General features: G+C 44.0%; 1 protein-coding gene across 1 annotated transcript in view; it reads right to left on the reverse strand.

Annotated features, from left to right (window-relative positions):
* Window positions 1-22,499, reverse strand: part of Plcl2 (phospholipase C like 2) — a 144,780-nt gene that overhangs the window by 18,132 nt on the left and 104,149 nt on the right. Inside the window, exon 4 of the mRNA XM_051204188.1 lies at window positions 13,991-14,066. Coding sequence (XP_051060145.1) covers window positions 13,991-14,066 — 76 coding nt within the window. The remainder of the gene's footprint in view (window positions 1-13,990; window positions 14,067-22,499) is intronic.

The following is a 22,499-nucleotide window of genomic DNA, read 5'->3' on the forward strand; positions in this document are numbered from 1 at the left end:
ATACCACATACACACACACTCACACACAGCACATACACACACACACGCATACATACACACTCACACACACCACACACACACTCACACACACATACCACATACACACACACTCACACACACACCACATACACACACACACACACACACCACACACACTCACACACACATACCACATACACACACACTCACACACCACACACACACTCACACACACATACCACACACACACACACACACACACACACACACACACACACACACCTTAGCAATAACTTACCAGGAATTATTCTAGCAAATCACAGGGAGTCTTCTAAGGTCACTGTTCCATGGTAGACATAAAGGACTTGTTTGGGTTAGATATTAAGTAAACTCCTTCCTATTTCCAAATATTTACAGCAAAGGACTACCCCAGTGAAAAAATGTCCTATCTTATTAAGAAACTTAAAAGCGGCCCCTTCTCCTTGTAAAACATATTCTGTTTAACAGGTAGAGAGAGCTCTACAGTGGCTGGTAAAGATCAGACAAACAAGCATGTTAACCGGAGCCTTCAGGCCTGCCCCAGATCTGTTTTTAAAGTCCCCATTGTTTAATCTGGGAAGTGAAAGGGCACAGGCATGGGGAGGGATCTGTGGCTGATGAGCAGGCAGAGGGCAGTGGGTGCAGTCACTCAGAAGCTTTACAGGGCGTGTGGCTATGGGTGTGGGGCTTCTGATAGCTTGCCAGCGAGGATGGGGACAGACCTCACTGAAAAGCACAAGCGCTAGGGAGAGGACCTCAAGCCTCGTCACCCACAGGGCACCTAAAATGCAGACGTCCTGCCCTGGAAGATTATGGTTTAGGAGTCTGGGATGGGTGAAGGGTTGGTTCTAAGCAAGAATGCGTGGAGGACAGCTAGACAGAGGGTAGGAAGCTGGGACAGACTGGAGAGTGTGAATAGTAGGCACACACTGAAAGCCAGGCTGAGTGACAACAGGTGAAGATCTAGGAATGACAAGACTGTCAACTGTGCCCTTCAAGGGAGGAGGGCCGTGGGGGGGGGGCAAGATCTACATCTTCCTTTCTAGTCACTGCCTACCTCACAAAGACATGAATTTTTAAATTACCTTCAACACTGTTCTAACATGAAACTTAATGAGGAACACTTACTTCAAGAAGAAAAAGGGAACTATTAGACCTGTGGGCTTTTTAGAGCACTTTCCTGTTTCTGTCAATCAGTAGTCAATTACTTACACTATTAAAGACAAAAGACATCACCAGTTTGGATAATGAGAGTAATTCTTTGATTGTTGAAATGAAAACATATGGTCGGCAAATGACATTCACTGATTACACCACTAGTAAGCATGATTATACCAAAACTCAATACTTAAACACACCCAAGTGCTTTGCAAAAACAGATTTGTAGGTGCATGCGTGCAAATTAAAAACAGAAACTTGTGCTTAAGCAACAGCACAACTACCATAATTTTGCTAAAGAACACAATGGCAGTTTTTAGGTATCACATAGCCACCATGCTAACAGCATTAAACGGTGGCACAGGAATACATACCAATGCTTTGTTCGGAGTCAGCCAAATTATGTGTATGTGTAAAACCAACGTAGGACTTTTTACTAGGAAACATGCCATACTAAAGATAAGAAAGTCCATGTGGCACAATAGAAAACTCCGTAAGATAAATTGCAATAGCAGGTTGTTTTCAATTATTTTATTCTTATAAAATAAACTAAAAGTAATCACACAAATTTACATCCGAAAACTTAAGAGCCTTGGTGTGGGTTTTTTTTTTTTTTTTTTTTTTTTTTTTTTTGCTGTGAGGAGACACCATGACAATGGCAACTTTTACAAAGTGGCTCATAGTTTCAGAGAATGAGTCCATTATCATTATGGTGGGACATGGTGGTGTGCAGGCAGACACGGTGCTGGAGAAGGAGCCAAGTGTCCTATATGTTGACTTGCAAGCAACAGGAATTGAGCTGTCTCACTGGGCATGGCTTGATCATACACGAGACCTCAAAGCCTGCCTCTACAGTGACACACTTCCTCCAACAAGGCCACACCTCCTAATAGTCTCACTCCCTTTGGGGGTCATTTTCTTTCAAACTACCACACTAAGAACATCCTCTGACTTCACTTAAGTAATCATGTAAAACCCTTCCCACACGAAGCTCTGAGGACTAAGGCCATGTGTTGAGTGTCTCTCATCAGCAGACAGCAGGCCACCCAGAGCCTGGGACACAGGCAGGGAGGAGGCAGCACAGGTCTGGGATGATGCTGGCAGGCTGGCTCCTGGGCCTCAGTTTGCATCACTGTTCAGAAACAATCTTGGCTGCTCTCCAGCCGCTGGTGGGAGGGAGTTCTGACCCTCCCCTTCCTATTAGCTATGCTAGGAACCCCAGTGGCATGAGAATACCCTCTGTGCTCAGACGTGCCCAGCCATGACCACTGTATCTTGTCCTGTGGGTCTGGACTGCAGGGGTTTAGTGACAGCCCCTCAACTGTGGTGCACAGTGGTAGTGCCCACACGGATTTTATACGCTCTGTTTAGTAGAGTCTTTACAGACCTTAACAGGATGAGGAGATAAAGAACTACCCAAAGTTGCCTCTTCTGGGGTAATAAAACCAGAAACCGCTGATGACCAGAAACCCATCAGCAGACACCTGTGAGCTGCCACCATTGTGGGTGGATGCATAGCAAGAGGACTTTGTGGGGCCTGCTCCTCATCTGTAGCATTAGGGACTGAAACATGGGGTCTTCCAGCCAGAAAGCTAAGTAGTTTTCATAGGATTAGAGATAAGAAAACAGTTTGAAAACAACTGGGATTTTCTTTAACCTGAGGAGATTATGTCTGTGATAGACATCTGCAGTATCAGTACTGAGAAGTTTTAAACCATGTGTGCGAGCCTGTGGAGTCTTGGCATTCTTGAGAGCACACTGGCTGCTGCTGTGGAGAAGGTCATTAAGCACCCTGCTGCAGATGCAATCTCCAAGTTCAGAAATAGAAACCAGAAACCAGGTCAACAATAGCGGGCGAACAGGACACTGCTCTTTTCTTCTCAGGAACAAAGTCTATTTCTTGTATCTTCTTTTTTTTTTTTTTTTAGATTTATTTATTTGTTATGTATACAGTGTTCCATCTGCATGTATGTCTGTAGGCCAGAAGAGGGCGCCAGATCTCATTAAATAAGGTTATGAGCCACCATGTGGTTGCTGGGAATTGAATTCAAGACCTCTGGAAAAGCAGTCAGGGCTCCTAACCTCTGAGCCACACTGGAGATTTGGATTTATACAGGTATTTCTTTCGAATAATTATCTAGATATTACTTCAAAATACTGTATAATTTAAACATTTTAAGGGAAAGTTTGAGGAGCTTCACATTTAATGACAAAAGCCAAGGTAACACTGGTAGACTGCCATGTTTAGTCAAAACTAATAAATGGATATACAATTTTCAAATAATCTAATTAAACGAACTCAGAATATTAGTGTACATACACACAACTATACAAGAGTATACTGAAGAGAAATTTTATGTTGTTTTGTAATTCTCATCACAAACAACACTAAGTAAAGCCTTAGTCATTCTACATGGAAAACATGCTGAATGTACATATAAGTGCATATTTACTTAATAGAAACACACAGAGTATATATGCAAGTGCATATACTTAATAGAAACACAGAGTATACATATAAGTGCATATATACTTAATAGAAACACACTGAGTATACATGTAAGTGTATGTATGTAGTATATATATGTATGTATGTATGTATGTATATATATATATATATATATATTAATAGAAACACAAAGAGGCAATACTTGCTGTGAAAGCAGATGGGGCCAAATGAGAAGCAGGGAATCTTCTCCTCATTACACTAAAATCAGAGCCATTTTTCATAATCAAATACAAAATAGGTACCCTCTTAAATACAGTGGTTACGGTTTCTTCTATAAATTTGAAATGTAGGAGGTACAGTATACAACATGTGGCAAAACTTTTTTAAAAAACACTCATGAGAGACATTGATGTACTTAAAGATTAGTTTTATTTTGCCTCTTAAACTATTTAAGTGATTTTAAGTTGCTCAATTAAGAATAGCAGGTTTTTGCTTCCATGGGTTTTATATCTGTGGATTCCAGTAATTGCTGATGGAAATGCAGTAACCATACTAACAATTAGTTTTCAGCCGAAAATTTACTTTGCTGTCTGTTCTAAAATGTTCTATCAAACAACACAAGAGTATCTATCTGTGTGTGTGTGTTTCAGAAGATGGAAACTGAAATCAAAGAATACAAAGTTTTGAATGTCAAAACTTAACTAGACCACATAATTTTATTTCCAATTTGTCAAATTAGGTAAAGTAGGCTGTTTCCTGGAAGATGGAATCTAAAAGACAGGGACATTTATGACCTAAGAGGGGTCAACTCCTCGACAGTATTAAAAGAAAACACCGCACTGCCTGAGAACACATGCCCTCCTCTGCTCATGCCTGACTAGTTTACACACCACACATTTTAATGGACAGTCATGGTCAAGGACTCTGCCCAGCTCAGGGTGAGGTCAGGCGTGGGCATGCTATGAGCACAGGGCTATTTCATCTCCATCCTGTGGAGGTGTGGAAACACCCAGTTACTTCCCAACAGCCCCAGCCAGTAGGCTCCTTTTCTTGGCCATCTTCCCAAAACAGTCTTGGCATCAACAAAAGCCCAATTATTTTAGGATGGATTTTGAACTGTTAAATCTCATTCCACATGAGACAGAACAGATAAACCAGGTCTCTCAAATATAGCTCTAAAACCAGATGGATGGCAAGATCCCTGTGATGCTGAACCCACAGCAGTGCGATTTGTGAATGAATTAGCTGTGGTTCCCTCTCTCTGCCAGCATTTCCATCTGGGTAAATCTAGGTGAGTGAAGTTGCATAACTTGATGCTTTGTGGAATTTAACTGCTATGAGCAGACATGTGATTCACTTGGTTAATAGGAGAAACATTAAGCTCAGCAAGATACTCCCCCTGTCCTGTCACAGAGAAACGCAGGGGCCACTTCACCAGTTATTAAGATGAGGCTTCCTTGCCTTCCTCCACACTTTGGCAAGAGCAAAGAATACTTACCTAGCATTAGCAAAACCCAAGGTTTGTTTATATCTATCTATCTATCTATCTATCTATCTATCTATCTATCTATCTATCTATCTTTCTATCTATCTATTATATATCTATATATATAGAGAGATATAGATATCTTGATCTATATCTATATCTATCTATATATATATATATTGATATAGCTATATAGATATATCCACACCATGCAGAACCCACCCCATCATACCTGTCTGCAATTCTCTTACGTTTTATTTACCTTTGGGCAGATAATATGATTCAACACAAGTTAAAAAGCATAAACCTACAAACTAATACACAGAACATAGTCTTCCTTTTTCCATTTTCAAGTCCCTCTCCAACAGAGCTGTTACCTCTGAGGAACCAGAGAGGAGGTACCACAGAGATAGGCTCTGTTCTTCTAGCCCCATTGATAAAATAAATACTGCAAATACTATGCGTTTTTATAAAATCAGTATGTGCATATTTTTACACATATATGTATATACGCACATACATATTATAATATCTAATGTTCATTATACAGATGTATAATGTACCTTAGGTGGTCACCATTACAAAGAAGACTTTGCCAAGTATATAATCATATCTGTACAAAGACTCTGAAAAATAGAATTGCTAGTTCAATATATATATATATACATATATATTATATATATATTATTTATTTATTTTACAATTCTGAAACTTCCCATATGGCTTTCCTGACTTTGAACCCAGCTTACATAGGCCAGCCATGAGACAGTTACCAGTTTCCCTGACATCCTCACCAAGCTACTGCTATGTGTATATGCAGGGTGCTGAGGATCTGATGGAGGGCATTCAGCATCCCATCAGCATGCCTCAGCATCCTTCCTGCAGATCAGCACTCACCTGGTCGCTCAGCCTGCTGTACCTCAAGCGCCTGTACTTATTCTGCACCTCCTTACATAGAAATCCTGGGGGCTCAGGTGTCCACAGTCATGTTTGTATTTATGGGTTCCAAATTCACAGCTTCCAGTCTAGACCTCTCCTCTCAACCCTGCACGGAAGTCAGCTGGGCAAGTCACACTGAGCTGACCCTAAACAAACCTACCCACAGTGGCAAGCAGCAGTTCCATCTCTCAAGGATGGGATAGAGAATGCAAGTCATACTCATGTCCCTTTTTATCCTACCATCCCTAAGCAATGTATCAGTCAATACTGTCAGCCTAGCCTTTAGACTGTAGTGTGAGCCACATGGAAACTGTTCAGTGGTCCAGTAACCACGTTTGCGGCCTTAAGAGTTCAGTAGAAAGCCCCATGCCTGCATTCCAGCCTCATTTGTCACACAGGGAAGTTTACTGCTCTGTGCAAGTCCTCCCAGGCACTGTTCTTGGTGTCTGGAGTGTGCTATGAATAAGCAGATGCCCAAACCTGAGGCTTTATACCTTAGATGAAAGAAAACAGATACTGTTTATGAATACAAGTAATTCTAAGATGCGCTAGGAGGTTAATGATTATTATAGAAGATGGCCAAGTAGAGCGAGCTCGGCAATCAGTGTAAGGATGCTGCCGAGCTTTCAGAATTGCCCTGGCTTCCTTCCCGCTTCTGTGATAAAATGTGTGAACAAAGCAGCTTAGGGGAGAAAGGATTTATGTGGCTCACATGTGGCAGGGGATGGATAGGAGCTTGAAGTGGCCAGTCCCATCACAGCTCCGGTGACAGCAGAGAGATAAATGTATGTGTGTCTAGTGACCATCTGGTCTTCTCTACTCTTACACAATTCAGGACTCAGACCCAGGGAATGCTGCCACCCATAGTGGGTAATGTCACATAAGCTAATGTGGAATAAAGACAATTCCTAAGAAACATGCCCACAGGCCAGGCTGATGTAGACAAGCCCCCAAGTGATTCTGGGTTGCGTCTGAATTGTGTTCACAGCTGGAACTGGATGGCAGGGTATATGCCCCAGGAAGGGCAAGCCACCCCCCTCCCCTTTGCTTATAGCAAAGGAAAAAATGTCACCAGTAAAAGTTACATATGAAAAGGAGCCAATTCACACAAGGACATTTGCTCAACTATGTTCATAGCAACATTAATTGTAATAACCAGATCTTGGAAACAGCCTAGATGCCCCTCAACTGAAGAATGGATAAAGAAAATGGTATATTTACACAATGGAGTACTACTCAGTGGTAAGAAACAATGACATCCTAAAATTTGCAGGAAAATGGACAGAACTAGTAAAAACAAACAAACAATAAAACAAAAACAACAATAACAAAAAACATCCTGAGTGAGGTAACCGAGAACCAGAGAGACAAATATGGTATGTACTTACTCATAAGTGGATACCAGACATAAAGAAAAAGATACCCAGCCTACAATCCACAACCCCAGAGAAGCTAGAACCCTCTTCCAAAAACAGATGGAAGTAGATACAGAAATCCACAACTAGCCATTGGGCCAAGCTCCTGGAGTACAATTGAAGTGAGGGAGGAGTGATAATATGAACAAAAGAGTCAAGACCATGATGGGGAAACCCATAGAATCAGCCGACCCGAGCTGGTGAGAGATCACTGCCTCTGGTCTGACAAATGGGAAACCAGCATAAAACCAAACTAGACTCCCTTAATATAGGTGACAATGGTGTGATTGGGACAATATGCGAGGCCACCGGCAGTGGGTCCAAGATCTAACTCTAATGCACTGACTTAGTGGAGCCCATTCTCTATGAGAGATACCTTGCCCAGCCTAGACACAGGGGTGTGGGGATGGAGAGGTGCCTTGGTCCTGCCTGAAGGAGATGATGGGACAGACTTAGTAGACTTCCTAGGGGAGGCCTACCCTTTCTAAGGAGCAGATGGGAGGTGAGGAGAGGGAGCAGGGGGAAAGGAGGGATGGGGAACTGGGATTGGAATGTAAAATATAAATTAATAAAAATAAATTTTAAAAATGCATCACACACAAAAAAGGAGTCAATGTTCTGGAAGGTATATTGCCTATTACTCAGTCACCCAGACAGTCCATGTCTGCTTCTGAGCTGTCCCTGTCCCTGTGAGGGCAGAGGGACAAGACATGGGGCCAAGGATGCACCAGAATCTCTGTTCTGCTTTTCTCTGGAAAGAGAAGTTCTCAAACTGTAGCGTGTGTGTGCCCACAATGGTTCATTCCCAATCGGCATACGGAGGTACTTTAGAAGGACTATGTCTCCAGGAGGTCTGACTAGGGAGCATCACCAGTGTAAAGGGTGGTGTCAGGTCTAGAGAGCAGCTGCTTGCTGACTTCATGTGGTGACAGAAGCAGGTAGGAAGAGAGGGAGGGATACTGCTGGCCTTGCTACCTCTTGGCTTCATCAATTTTCACTAGTCAGTTGGTAGATATCTCAGAGATGGCCTAGTGAGTCTGTAAGAGAAAGGTTACATTGACAGTCATTTACCTCATTTCAGGGATGAAGACACATACTAGGTTTTCCAAGGAGGTCCCGATGTTGACACAGCCTCTAAGGCCTTGTCATCAAAGGGATGCACTTCACCTTCATAGGTGAAGAGTTAAGAAACCATTCCCTTTCTTTCAAACTTCATGCAAATGTGCTGTAATTTACATATCCTGCAACATTATATGAAATGACTGTTAATTTTTTTAAGTATCTTAACTCCAGTCATCCTAACACACTGCTCATGCATTAATCTCAGGCCATTGCACCTAAGCTGTTATCAGGGAAGTGTGTGCCACCAGCAGTAAGTAAAGTAAGGCAGAGAAAGGTCAAGTGACTAAGTCATAGCAAGTCTCTGCACAGAGGGCATGTGGACAACTCCTAGGGTGGGTTTTACTTCTCTAAGACAGAGCTGAGAAATAATAGAGCTGAGAAATATTCAGACACCAGAAAGCCAGTCAGAGAGCCTGCTTCCTTCTGCAAATCTTTCTAGACAGAACACTAGTGGACCGATGTTAGCAGGAGCCCTTCCTGATGACTTGCAGTTTAGACAGAACACTAGTGGACCGGTGTTAGCAGGAGCCCTTCCTGATGACTTGCAGTTTAGACAGAACACTAGTGGACCGATGTTAGCAGGAGCCCTTCCTGATGACTTGCAGTTTAGCTAGAATACTAGTGGACCGATGTTAGCAGTTTTCTGTGCTGGGCTAAACAAAGATGTGACAGTACTGTGTGATGATGGTGACTAGATCCTCGTCTGGTGACTACAGCTCCTAGGTATACTGGGAGCTCCAAGGAGCTTGCCAGCAATAAAAACAGAGGCCTCTGGTTGGAAGCCACACCGGGCAGGTCTGTCTAAGACTGCTAGTCCTCCCCACACAGAAGAGTGCTAAGCTCTCAGCTGCTTTAGGTGAGACAAATCTATCCATGCTAGCCATGGGGTAGATGCCAACTGTTCAGCGGAATAGAAGCAGCAAAGAGAAGGCAGAATAGCATTAGCATACAAATGGGAGGTTGGAAAGCTAGTATGAATGAGCAGTAGGGAATGAGAGTTGAATAAAAGGAGATAAATTAAAGTTATTAACATTTACCAAAGAGGGAAGGACATAAACATAAAGCAAGCAGGGCATGAGTTCACACCTAACAGGGTCTCCAAACCGAGGCTTGGGGAAATCGCTGTATTAAAGCATAGCCTTGCTATAGATGTGCATCAAGATGACTCAGCCATCAGCCTAAAACTTCAAAATAAGATTTTAGAAAACGTATTTAAGATAGCAGAGCTATGTAGGAGTCATTATAGAAGCAGCTCCACTAGCGAGGTCAGAGGAAGGCAATAAAAGCTTTCACTCTCCGGGAGGACCGCGTGTGAGAACCTTTGAGCATCCGTCTGCACGTGGAGGCTGGTCTGCAGTGGAATGATGTGGCTTGTTAGACCCCATCCACCACTACCGCCGCCATGCCAGCTTCCGGCAGGCAGCTCTGCTGGGTGGCACACAGCGATTGTCACTCCTCTGGCCACTGTCACCTGTTCTTTTAGCCTCTGAAATTTGCTGTTCCTACTCTCTTTGTCTTTATGAATTTTTGCCAAAAAAAAAAAAAAAAAGGCTCTTGGTCATTTTTAATGAGGTTTTAAGAGGGAATAGATACTAACCAAAGGTGTTAATTCTCTCAGGAAGTTAGTCTCCTCCAGAGACAATTTCCCACTTCAAATTACCTGATAAAAACAAGTGTTTCCTCCTAGTTCATTCCCCTGACCTTCAAGAAGCAGGTCAATTCAGTGATGAGAAGAGACCCACCAGTCAAAGGAAGGCGTTGGCTTTGGACATTGGATGAGAAAAAGAAATAGTAGGAAAGATTTTTTTCCCCTAGAAGAATTTTGCAGATTTAATCAGTGTTTACATGTCATAAAAATAATTGTATGATATATCTTCCTCAGCTCTCCTCCATGTGCCCTTACTGCTCACTGCCTGGAGTTATGCACACGTGGTTCTGTCCTTTATCACTCTCCCCCTGACTCAACGCCCCCCCCCCCCAGCTCACTTCTGCCTGCTCCCCCAAGCTGAGGTCCTGGTAGCAATGCTTCTCTGTGCACCTCCGCCGGGGAATGGCCTCCTCTAGGTCTTTCCTTTCTCTAAAGTCTCAGAAATGGGCCTGCCCCCTTCCATCCCTCACCACCCAGTTTCCATCTCCTAACCGCCCACCTTTTAAGGGTATGTGTGTTTTAACATCTTTTACTGAGTCCTTCATAGTCCCATGCACAGAGTTTTCTTACTAAAATGTTCCTTACATGCCCCCCAATATTCTCTGTTACCAGTTGCAGAGTTTTCTTATTAAAATATTCCTTATCCCTCCCCCTCCCAATATTCTCTGTCACCAGTTTCTCCTGAAAGAATAAACTAGAGAAGACTTGCCACCCACCAGTGCTGTTCCTGTGGCTTGTCCTTCTGCCCTGTATGGGTCTGGCCCCCTGGAGGCCTGCAGACTGCCAGCTTGTAATAGCTGGAGGTCTTCATTAGGGAGCAAACCTTGCCTGCCCAACTCCCTCTCCACTAAAAACCAATGACACATTGCTGTCTCTCAAGATCTGCTAAAGCTCCAAGTTCTAGTGCAGGAGCACTTCTCAGAAAGTGACTGGGCTGGGATTTCTATTTCTGCTGAATTGTTTAAATGAAATGTTATGTAGAAAGAATATAAATTTGTGTTTAGAAGCTAGAAATCCTCAGTTCTTTCTTATGCCATTTGGTGACCTGTAACTTCCTTTGCAAGACTGGAGTTCTGCAAGTGGAGTGATAATTATTTCTAAAGTAGAATCTTACACAGATGTCTTTGAACTCAATACAAATTAGTAATTCTTCATATGACTAATACGACTTCATATGACTAATAACTGTATACATGAGAAATGAAAGACCAAAGCTCTAAGGGTTCCTGCCTAGGTGGCAAGGGTAACTGTCAACCCAAAGGTGATTCTGGTTTATAGCTCTAGGTCCAGGGCTTACCTGGACCTAACACAGTGGTCACCTTCCACCTCTCACCAGGATAACTGCTGAATTCAGCAAGCATTTCCTTACCAAAATCAAGCTGAACAACACAAGCCCATCACAGAAGAAGCTATCAAATTTCACAAACCACTGAATTTGCAAAAATGACACAACTAAATAGTTGCATTAATAAACAGTTCATTTAAAATTCCACAAAATTCAAAATACCCATGCATGTGCTTAACAGAATACTAAATAAAAGTCAAATCCCATTTTTTAGTTAACATTCATGCCACACTGCACAGAATGTTAGAACACATGTCCTGGGCAGGATGCAGAGTGTGACAATACACAATCTTGGTGCTGTAGGAAGCTGTCCCATTTAGAAGAGGGAACACATCAATAAAATACACAACTGACTTCTACCAACTGAAGGGAATAAGTGGAGCGAGGGACTGATCACAATGCTTTCCGAACATGAACCTAGAACCATGAAAGGTCTTCAGAGAGAGTGGGCAACTTTCAAAGTACTACAAGGTGGCAGAGGGCCATGGAGAGTCTCTCTGGAGGGGAAGCCTGTGAGCATGCGCGATGGGAGGATGGGAGAGCATAGAGTGCAGGGAACGGTGCTGGGGGGGGGGAGATGAGGGGGGGACGGGGGGGGGCTGCAGGGGAAGGGCACTTCCTTCCTTCCTCACTGCTTTCACAAACACCTTCTCAAGGTTGCCGAGAGCCCCAGGCTGGCTCTGCCTTTCCAAACTCTCAGCACACAGCTGTCCACATTTCAGCCCAGTTTCGCCACACACCAGGGGTCTGTATCACTTCATGGGTGAGCTGAGTGCTGGCCAGCACACTAAGGCAGTGGTTCTCAACCTGTGGTGGTTCTCAACCTGTGGGCCACAACCCCTTTGGCAAAGCTCTATCTCCAAAAATGTTACAGTTATGGAGACGCGACAGAATAACTTTATGGTTTGGGGTCACCACAACATGAGGCACTGTGTTAAAGGGCTGTGGCATCAGGACGGTGAAGAACCACTGCTCTAAGAACCCAACATTTCAACCACTTTCATATCTTCTGTATGACCTGAAGATTCTAGAAGGATAACACTAGACTCACATATCATATTTTGATATGTAAGAGCTACCAAGAGCCTTATGCATATAGAAGTTCAAACACAATTATTAAATGTAGGAGCAGATGGTATATGATGACTCTTATATAATACTGGCAAAACGCTGGGAGACTTGGTTGATGGCCTGGTTTGTGAGGTAGGAGATGAGATTTGCATCCACACACCCTGATAATCTAATGCAAGATTCTGTGTAGGATAATGACATGCCAAAATGGCATTTGGATGAATACTGTAGGGAGAACCAGCTTGGAAAGAACTAGAAATAAAACATTTTGCTAACAGTATTTTACTAACAAAAATGTGGATTGGGAGTTTGTTGATTAGTCACAAATATGAATATTCATCCAATAAATACCAAAAATTTTCACACATGCCTTTATTTTCAATCTACTTTAATTCATTTCTGAAAAAAAAAAAAAAAACAGTGACTTTAATTCTGAAAATACAGCAAATGTAAATTCTCTTTATTTTAAAGAAGTCCCAGAAAGCAAGGTCAGCCTTACTTAAAACATGCACTATCTTCATGTCTGAACCTCCCAAGCCGATACTTGAAGTTGGAGAACTGAAAGCGCTGTATTTTTTTTTTTAATCACAATACAAGACACTTTACAAGTATTACAACTGCAAATATCTACAGATGGTCCCTGATTTAGCGGGCTCAAACTTCTGATGTTTTTTAACCTTATCATGGAGGGAAAGTGGAAGGGATATATAGTTAAAGTTTCCATGTGATTCTCTCACAAGCTTAGGCAGCAGCAGCAGCAGCTGTGTGCGCTTGGGACAAGAGTTTATGCTCTGCAGGGCACTGTGCCTCTGTAAGCCTTGCTGCTTAGCAGGACGGCGAGTTCAGTGCACTGTCACTACGGGGCATTTTATGTTTACAAGAAGTCCACTGCAGCACAATCCCATTGTCCAAAGAGGCTGGTCACATAAGCAGAATTTTAGAGCATAATGCACTAATCTAGCAAGGCCTGAAAATGCAAACACATTAAGCAGCTGTGAAGGTGGCCAGTCCTTTCTAAAAACCATTCCTTTGTCCCAGTTCCCCTCACATTAGAAACTCACAGCTAACTGGCAGGGTTACCGGCAAACACGGAACTGAGGAAGAGATTGATTTGGGCTCTCAATCATAGCTTCATGTTAGAAATGCCTAGGGATTCTTGAGTTTTGGAGACAAGGCCCAGATTGGCCTTCACCTCAACACCCTCCTATTCCAGAGTCTAAGTGCTGGGGTTACATGCTTGGATCATGCTTGGATCAGCTGCAGTATCAAAATGAGAACATACTTTTGAGGGGAAATGATGATGGGTTGGTTTTACTTTGTATTAAAGGATCTCACTCACCTGCCTTCTGGCAATGCACAATCTTCTCATACACGGCATCCGCATTCTCAACCAGAGCCTTGAGAGACTGCATCATCTGTAAAGGAACAGCCACACATGAGCTCACACTGGACAACCAGGCTTTAAACAGGCAAGTGACACTGACTAACAGAACACTTTCATGTGTGTGGGATTGGGCAGAACTGCACGCCAGGTGTAGGTGTGCTATGAACCCTGAACCTGCGAAAAGTTACTAGATAAGTGTGATCATTTCTTTAAAAATGATCAGATTTATGTTATAAATAGCTCTGACAATACTTGGAAAAGTCAATAGAACTAGGATGTAACTTAGTGGTAGAGCACTCACTGAACATACTCCAAGGCCCAGGGAACAATCCCTGTAACACACACACACACACACACACACACACACACACACCACAACCCCCCCACACACATACACACACACAACATACCATAACCCCACACACACACCACACACATACCACAACACACACACCACACATATACCACACACACATACACACACACCACACACACCACACACATACCACAACACACACCACACACACATACACACACACCACACATACACACACACCACACACATACCACACCACACACATACACACATATACCACACACACATACACACACACCAACCATACCACACACACTATACACCACACACACTACACACACCACACACACCACACATACACACACACCACACACACCACACATACACACACACCACACACACCACACACATACACACATATACCACACACACATACACACACACCACACACACCACACACATACACACATATACCACACACACATACACACACACCAACCATACCACACACACTATACACCACACACACTACACACATCACACACCACACACATACACACATATACCACACACACACCACACACACCACACATACACACACACCACACACACCACACACATACACACATATACCACATACACATACACACACACCACACACACCACACACATACCACAACACACACACATACACACATATACCACACACACCAACCATACCACACACACTATACACCACACACACCACACACACCACACACACCACACACATACCCCCATACACACACACCACATACCACAACCCCACACACACACCACACACATACCACAACACACACACCACACATATACCACATACACACACACCAACCATACCACACACACTATACACCACACACACACACCATACACATACACCACACACACATACACACACACCTCACACATACCACACACACACACACCCACACACACACAAGAGGGGAAACCACTAGCAGTATGTGATACCATTAATCACAACCAGTATTAAAAACCCCATCTCTTAAAAGTGTTTCTCTCGATGGCTTTATTCAGCTGTTGGCTGAGGAGGAATTAAACAGACCTCTAGCAGGCTGTCAGATAAAGACAGGGTAAATGACCAGGAAATAAAGACGGTGAGCTTCCAGGACGGCTGGCCTCTTCCTTACCCTCCTCGCTGAAACAAAGTCTGGCAACTTAAAACAATGGCCTTATGGACTTTCTTCTTCCGCAGGCAGAGCCCACAAGGGCGGACTAGCTCACCAAGCCCAAGGCCAGATGAAGGCTTGTCACACAACAGTTTTGGGCCAAGCAGCCTTCCTGTCATTCTACAAACTAAAACCACCTTAAATTAGGAGAGGAAGACCGTGCAGAGAGCAACCCTGGAGAAGAGACAAATTTTCTGTTCCCAAGTGTCCCTTCTGCTTGGGGGGTCTTTCTGTTTTTCTGTGTGCCTACTGTGTGTCCCCTCTGCTTAGGGGTCTTTCTGTTTTTCTGTGTGCCTACTGTGTGTGTGTCTCTTCACCTCTGCTAAAAGCCTTTCTTCGACTGCTGATCGCCTGTCATCTTCCCTGATACCTGTCAAGCTCAACATTTTCCTGTCTTCTAATTTTTTAACTAGCAGAGAAAGTGAACCTGATTGAGACTCCTAGGCCTGAACACACACCTGTTCCTTTACATTTTACTTTGTTTTGCTTTGTATTGCTTATCACTAACTGCCAGCATAATTTTGTAGTAACTAGGTATACAGATTAAATTATTTGTACATGTCAAAGAAAACCACATTTTTGTTCATTTATTTAAAATATAATCCACCATACCTTTTTAAGTGCAGTAGATCTGTACAGCTACTTGGCTAGCACTGATCAATTTCCTGGGCTTTAAGTCATAGCTTTATGTTCACAGAGGACACAGAACCCCCAGATTCCCAGGGGAGCTTGCTCTTTGGAATCCAGTATTTTAATATGCACTCTTCAAGCTCTGAGTAATTTATGTAAATTAAAATACTCTGTCTTACAGCTTAACATATTGAACAGACAGTGATAAAAGGAATAGTTAAGAACTCTTTTGTGCTGATATAAAATCATTTGTGCCACCACAAATTTGCATATTGAAAAGGTCCAAGCCATTATCAGTAACCTTTGTTCAGCTTTGATGTTGAGCCAAATGAGAGTTATGAAGAAACATGCACTTTTCTAAGCAAGGTTGGTGGCCACAGCTCATTACCAAAGAACTGGCAAACAGCGGCCCACCAATAAAGCAGGCAATGAAAACGAACCCAGTGGCGAGGCCAGAGCTGGCGGGACGGAGAACAAACCACCGCATCACCACAGGCTAACACACACGGTAACCCAGTGGGCAGAAAAGGTGTTCCAGCCCCGATGCAGCCTTTCATGAGGACAAAATACTAAATCCTTCAGAATAGCACCCTTCTCATAAAAGGCGCTATTAAAGACATCACACCTCATAATGCAAGGGTTAAAAGCTGGCTCAAGGAAGATACTGGCAAATGGTGCCTGTCGCAGCTGAGTCTGCGTTAACTCAAGAGGCCTGGCAGAGCGTTTTCTGCAAGTTCACAACTGTCTGACGAGTATGCCTTCTCTTCCTATGCTCACTGGCAATGCTGCCAGCACATGACTAACTTTAGTGCTACTTGGAAAGTCTGCTGCGCAGCTGCGAGAACCAACATAGCACCGGTTACCGTGAGGGCGCCTTCCACCGAGAGCCACCATCGTTCCCCTTTCCAGTTGTACAGTGTGTGCACTGTAAAAGGCTTGGGAGAAATCTCAAGGGTGTGGACTGGCGAGCTCTTCTGCTTCCTGTGCTGGTAACTCTGTCATTGTGCGTGCGTGTGGACGTGCGTGTGCGGTGTATCTGCGTGTGTGCAGGCAGATGGTTTTCACCCTCTTGGTCAGTGGCCCCTCTCTGCTCCCCCCCCCTCACATGACCCAGCCCTGTCTGGCCGAGTTCACTCTGGAGTCTTGCAAACATCTCTGTCTCTGTCCCTGCTTATGCTTTCCCTTTTACCTATAAGAAACCTTCTCCTCCTCCACCGCAGCTCTTCCCAGTCACATCCTTTTAGTTTTTCTTTCTTTTCCCCATTCACTCCGTGTGCAGAGTCTGAACTAAGTGCTGATGCAGAATGAAGAAACGCTGCTGAGTCCAAGATTAAGGTAGGGGAGGAAGACAGATAAATGAACACCTACAATGCATTGCTCTTCCAGCCAGTGAGAGACCAGTGTGCCAAAACAAGAGTTAGGCACAGCCCTTTGGTGGGTGGATAAGGACATCCACGCTGATGCCTACATAGGGATCTGTGTGTGGCTCAGGTTTTCCTACAGGGACCTTAGTGGTACCGGTAGCGAGCATGACCCCTATTTCTTCTAAGCAGCGTGTACAAAGAAAGGTGGTGAATTCTCAGGATGGAGAGCAGTTTGGTCTATCAGTGAGCAGTAGCAGGTACTCACAGAAAGTGTTAAAGGGAAGTTCCGGAGGGAAGCATCCCCAGAGAGAGCAGGAACAGTAAACAATCAGCAAAGCTAGCAGGAAGGAGACACTTGCAGTCTTTAGCCAACACATTCACTCTGCCTCAGCTGCTGGGAACGGTCCGCACCATTTCCCTTTGAAGAAGGAATCAGTTGTTTATAGGACTGTATCGTTCTATAGTTTGGAGTATTCACGGTTAAAGACTAGCTCCTGGCCCTTGCCCAGAGCATAGAGTTCACTAAGCTGCAATCCTGCAGCCTTTATATACTGTCTGAGTCTGGGTGCTTCTGGGAAGCTCCCTCAGGCCAGAAGGATGGGGCTAGCTGTGGGCCTTCCTAAAGGGCGGCTGCTGTCTTCATTCCACTCTCTGCTATGACTGAGTAGAAAGATGTGGCTCTGAGGGCTCTGCAGGCACAGCAGGAGAATGATTCAGGAGGATGAAATTCCTACCTGGTCTGCTTTTATAGCCAGCAATTATAGTACGGATGCTGGGTAGATGAATCAAGATCTAAGTAATCTCGCCTCCTCCGTACAAAGTGCAATTGCTGTATCTCACAGGACTGCTCGCATGGTCCACGTGAGGAAGTTAGGTTCTTAACCTCATAGATGTGAACAGCCAAGAGCCACCCGAGAGCCAGTCACTTGTCCAGGGGCGTCTGGACTGAAACTGAGTGGTGGGTCTGGCCATCCCATTTGCCTTCAACACCATGGTCTCCTGAGCAGAGGGAAAAGCATTCCAGTCAGAGGACACTCAAAAGCAAGGGCTGTCACTCCCAAGAGGAAGGCAGTGCAGAAAGCAAGGGCATGTCCACCGCAGACACTGCCTCAAAGTTGTTGGTTTTCTCCTTAAATTTTAAAGTTTATTTTTCCATGCTGGAGATCAAAGAACTTGCATGCCGGGCTTCCAGACTAAAACCATGTTTCCAAATGATGTTTCAATACAACACTCAGGAAACGTGTTTCAAGTATTATAGCAACGAGCAAATTACCTGACACTACTTAACAATTAATTACTGTAAAAGGAAGAGTTTATCCTTAATGTGAAAGCACGTGAATAAACATCTGAGATCTGAGTGCAGATGTGTGGGGAATGAGGAAGTTCCCTTAAGCTGTTTTTCTTCTCTGTGTATATTACACAGATATTTCAATAGAATGCAAGGCCAGGCAGAGTTATTTACAAAACTCAGGTGAAATAGTTTTGTCTGTCCCTGTTCAGCACAGATGCCCACTGCCAGATGGAATGGCCAGCCACCACAGGGCATGGCATTATTTAGTGTGTACAAATACCTTTATGCAGTCACTGCCAATGGCTTTTTATTAGTGACCTGTATACTATAGCTCCTAAATTTCTAACACTAATACATGGGGAAACTATGGCTTTAACATAGCTCAGAAATCATCTAATAAATCTGTTCAAGTCTAATATAAGGTTTTTATACAAAACTAAAGCAGATGGACAGAAAAGTTCAACCAAAAGTAAAGAAGTTAAAATTTATATATTTTTTTAAACTAGAAAAAACAGAAATGCTTCGTAAGAGGCCTATGTTTTGAAAGTAACTCCCATGTTAACCTAAGCTCTGTAAATAAAACCATGAGAAGAACTTAGTACATCTCACTATTTCCTGCTTGAAACTTGCTTCTCAACAAGAAAGAGAGCTGATGTTGGATAAGAACGTTAATGGTTTCATATAAGGATTTTATATCTGGATTTTCTAACAACAGTAATTTGCTATTAATTTTCTCTGGGTGACAGAGGCTTCAGTAACATCTTCTGAGTGGGAGAGTTTCTTCCTCTTATTTTCTCCGAAGATCCCTTACCTCATGACCTCCTAAGCCTTCCTCTGCTCATCCATGAGCTTATTAACAGGTGGGGCTGCCTGTGGTAGTCACAACAGGTTGTGGTGGTCTCGGCTTCCTAGAGCATCCATGTCAAAGTGTCTTTGTTCTTTTATGTGTGGTCATGGTAATTTACATCTTTCATTCCCCCAACTAATTTACAAACAGGTGGTCACTGAATGGACCCAGCCCTCCACACTAACATTCCTAGGCTTCTGGAACCATCCTGGAGGTTCATGGTGGTCAGGTGGTGTCCAGGCTTGGGAAAGATCCTGGCTGGACTGGACCAAGGGAGAATTTGCGGGAGGACTCCAGGAGCAGGGAACAAAACTGCCCACAAAAACTGAAGATGAGGCCTTCAGAACACGGGCACCAATTCAGTGTAAGGCTGTCTTCTGCCACTAATCAGAATCGTGTGAATGGCATCCTGTGCTGTGCTTTGAAAGTGTGCCTCCAAGCTTAAGGCACTGCTGATGGGACCCTGCTAAGAAGCGGCTGTTTAAAGGGTCCCGGAGCCCTCCCCTGTGAAAGCAATGTATGCCTCCCGCGGGAGCTTCCAACAGTGGTCCGAGACTTTCCCTTACAGTCCGATGACGGCAGGGTTTCCTTACCAGATGTTGGCACCTGTGGACTTCTCAGCCTCCAGAACTGTGACATAAATTGCCCAGCCTGTTGCATCCAGTCATGGCAGCACCAATGGCTTGGGGCCGTCTCCAAAGCCCAGTGTCGAGCCAGGGACAGCTTGCTGATTAGAGTACACACTGCTCTTTCAGAGAACCCAAGTTTGGCTCCTGGCATCCACACTGGGCAGCTTACAACCACCTGTAACTTCCTAACTGGCACCCTCTTACTGGCCTCCTTACACTCGTACATACCACACCGAGACACGCATGCATAGACAAATTTAAAATGCTTGTTTAAGGGGAAGACTAGATAGTTCAGCAGTTAAGGGTATAATTACACTGGGGTGGGGGGAGAGCATGAACTCGGGAGGGTGGATGTGGATCTGGGGAAGAGCCGGAGGTGAACACGATCACAGTAATTCTCAAACATTAAAGTGGAGAGCGAGTGTCCACTGACAGGCTCGGCTCGGCTCTGGAGAGCAGTCGAGTTCACCATCAAAGGGGCTCTGCACTGTCATTTGATAACCGTGGATAACAAGGCTGTGAGAACACTGCACATCAGCCCTGGATATTACTACACTGCAGAAAACTGCATAATTCAGCATACAGGGCTTGCTTTATAAGGAAAACCCTGGGAAAATCTGAGATAACATGAATCAAGTAAAACACCAAGCAGATAACAGCAGCGCCATAATTCATACACTGAGAAACGAGGCACTTTACCTTGAAAACGCCCTCAAGTGGAAGCCGGCGCTGGCAGGCCACAGCTTGTGCTGTGAGCTGCTGGGAGGTAGTGTAAGCGGGGACCTGAAATCTCAGAGGTACCGCAGCTTAGGGACGCCCACAGCTCCTAACACTCAGTGAGCCAGGGACATGGCGGGGTTGATGTTCAGTTCACCCAGGCACAGTTCTGGTTCATCTAGTGTGTTTCACAGACAAGAATGTGCATATGGAAGGGTGAAATTGAAGATATTTGCAAAATGTTCCTAAATGTATCAATTGGAAACAAATTTGAACAAATTTTCATTTTCAAATTAAGTGTAATCCCGATATTCACTATTTCGGAGGAGTAGTTCCAAATCTTTGTGATTTCTATGTTTTTAAATGAAGTGAAATTTTTAACCCATTTCTATCAGAATCAACCAAGATGTAGATGTGGCATCACACAAGACTCTTACTGCACTCAACTGTTCCCTTATCTTGCCAGAGAAGACGCCACTATGCAGTGTCTGGGGGTTGTGAGTGACCCCTGACAACAACCCAGAAAGCCAGGAATTCTCTGCCTTCAACCTGCTCTAAATGTCACAACATTCATGCCAAGCAAGGGTGGTTCCGAGAGGCTTCATGTCATGTAACTGTCACCTAAGCAACAGCACCCCCAGAGCCTCTTTGGACCTGGGTTTCAGCTCGCATAGTTGTAACACTCCACTTTTTCTGACTAAACCCTACATTATAAAATGTCTCCATCAGTGGAACCTCAATGACATTTCTGAACGGACTCAAATAAAGCAAAGGTGACTGACACCAACTGCTCAGTATACACAGTGCGCAGAGGCTCTTCCTACTGAACTAATCATTTGAATTCAGTAAACACTCTGGCTCTCACTTCTTGCCCGTTGCCGTGGTAGCTTATGATAGCAGATGGGCCAACTGTTTACACTTGTGGGTTTTTCTAGGAGGCATTTCTAGAGTGAGCCTGGAGAAGTCCTTAGCAATGCGAATTTGCTAGGCAGCCAGGTGAAGGCAAAGGGTACAGATCAGGGGAACATGGCACAAAGAGGAAAGAGGGGAAATCCACTTCTCAAAGAATAAACTGGGCAGGGGACAGAAGGGGGACAGATGCACAGACTGACAGCAAGCCCACAAAAGTCACAAGAGTACCCTTTGTACACAATGGGTGTCTCACCCATACCTATATTTGAAACAACATAAGGTATTTTTACTTCATGCAACCAACTGAATAAATGAAAGTCAAAACAGAGCTGTAAGTTACAAGAAACCCCTCTTATTTCTGAGCTAATGGGGACATGGCATTACCAGATGTCCCCTGTGCTACCAAACACATTGAAATAGGCCAGGCACTGGCCACCCCACCTGCATGCAAAGGGCTCTAACTGTTCCCTTCACAACTGCTGGTTATGAAGTCTGACACACTTAGTCCACTATAAACTGCTGGCTGCAGTTA

This window comes from Phodopus roborovskii, unplaced genomic scaffold (assembly GCF_943737965.1).
Source record: "Phodopus roborovskii unplaced genomic scaffold, PHOROB, whole genome shotgun sequence".
Lineage (NCBI taxonomy): Eukaryota > Metazoa > Chordata > Mammalia > Rodentia > Cricetidae > Phodopus > Phodopus roborovskii.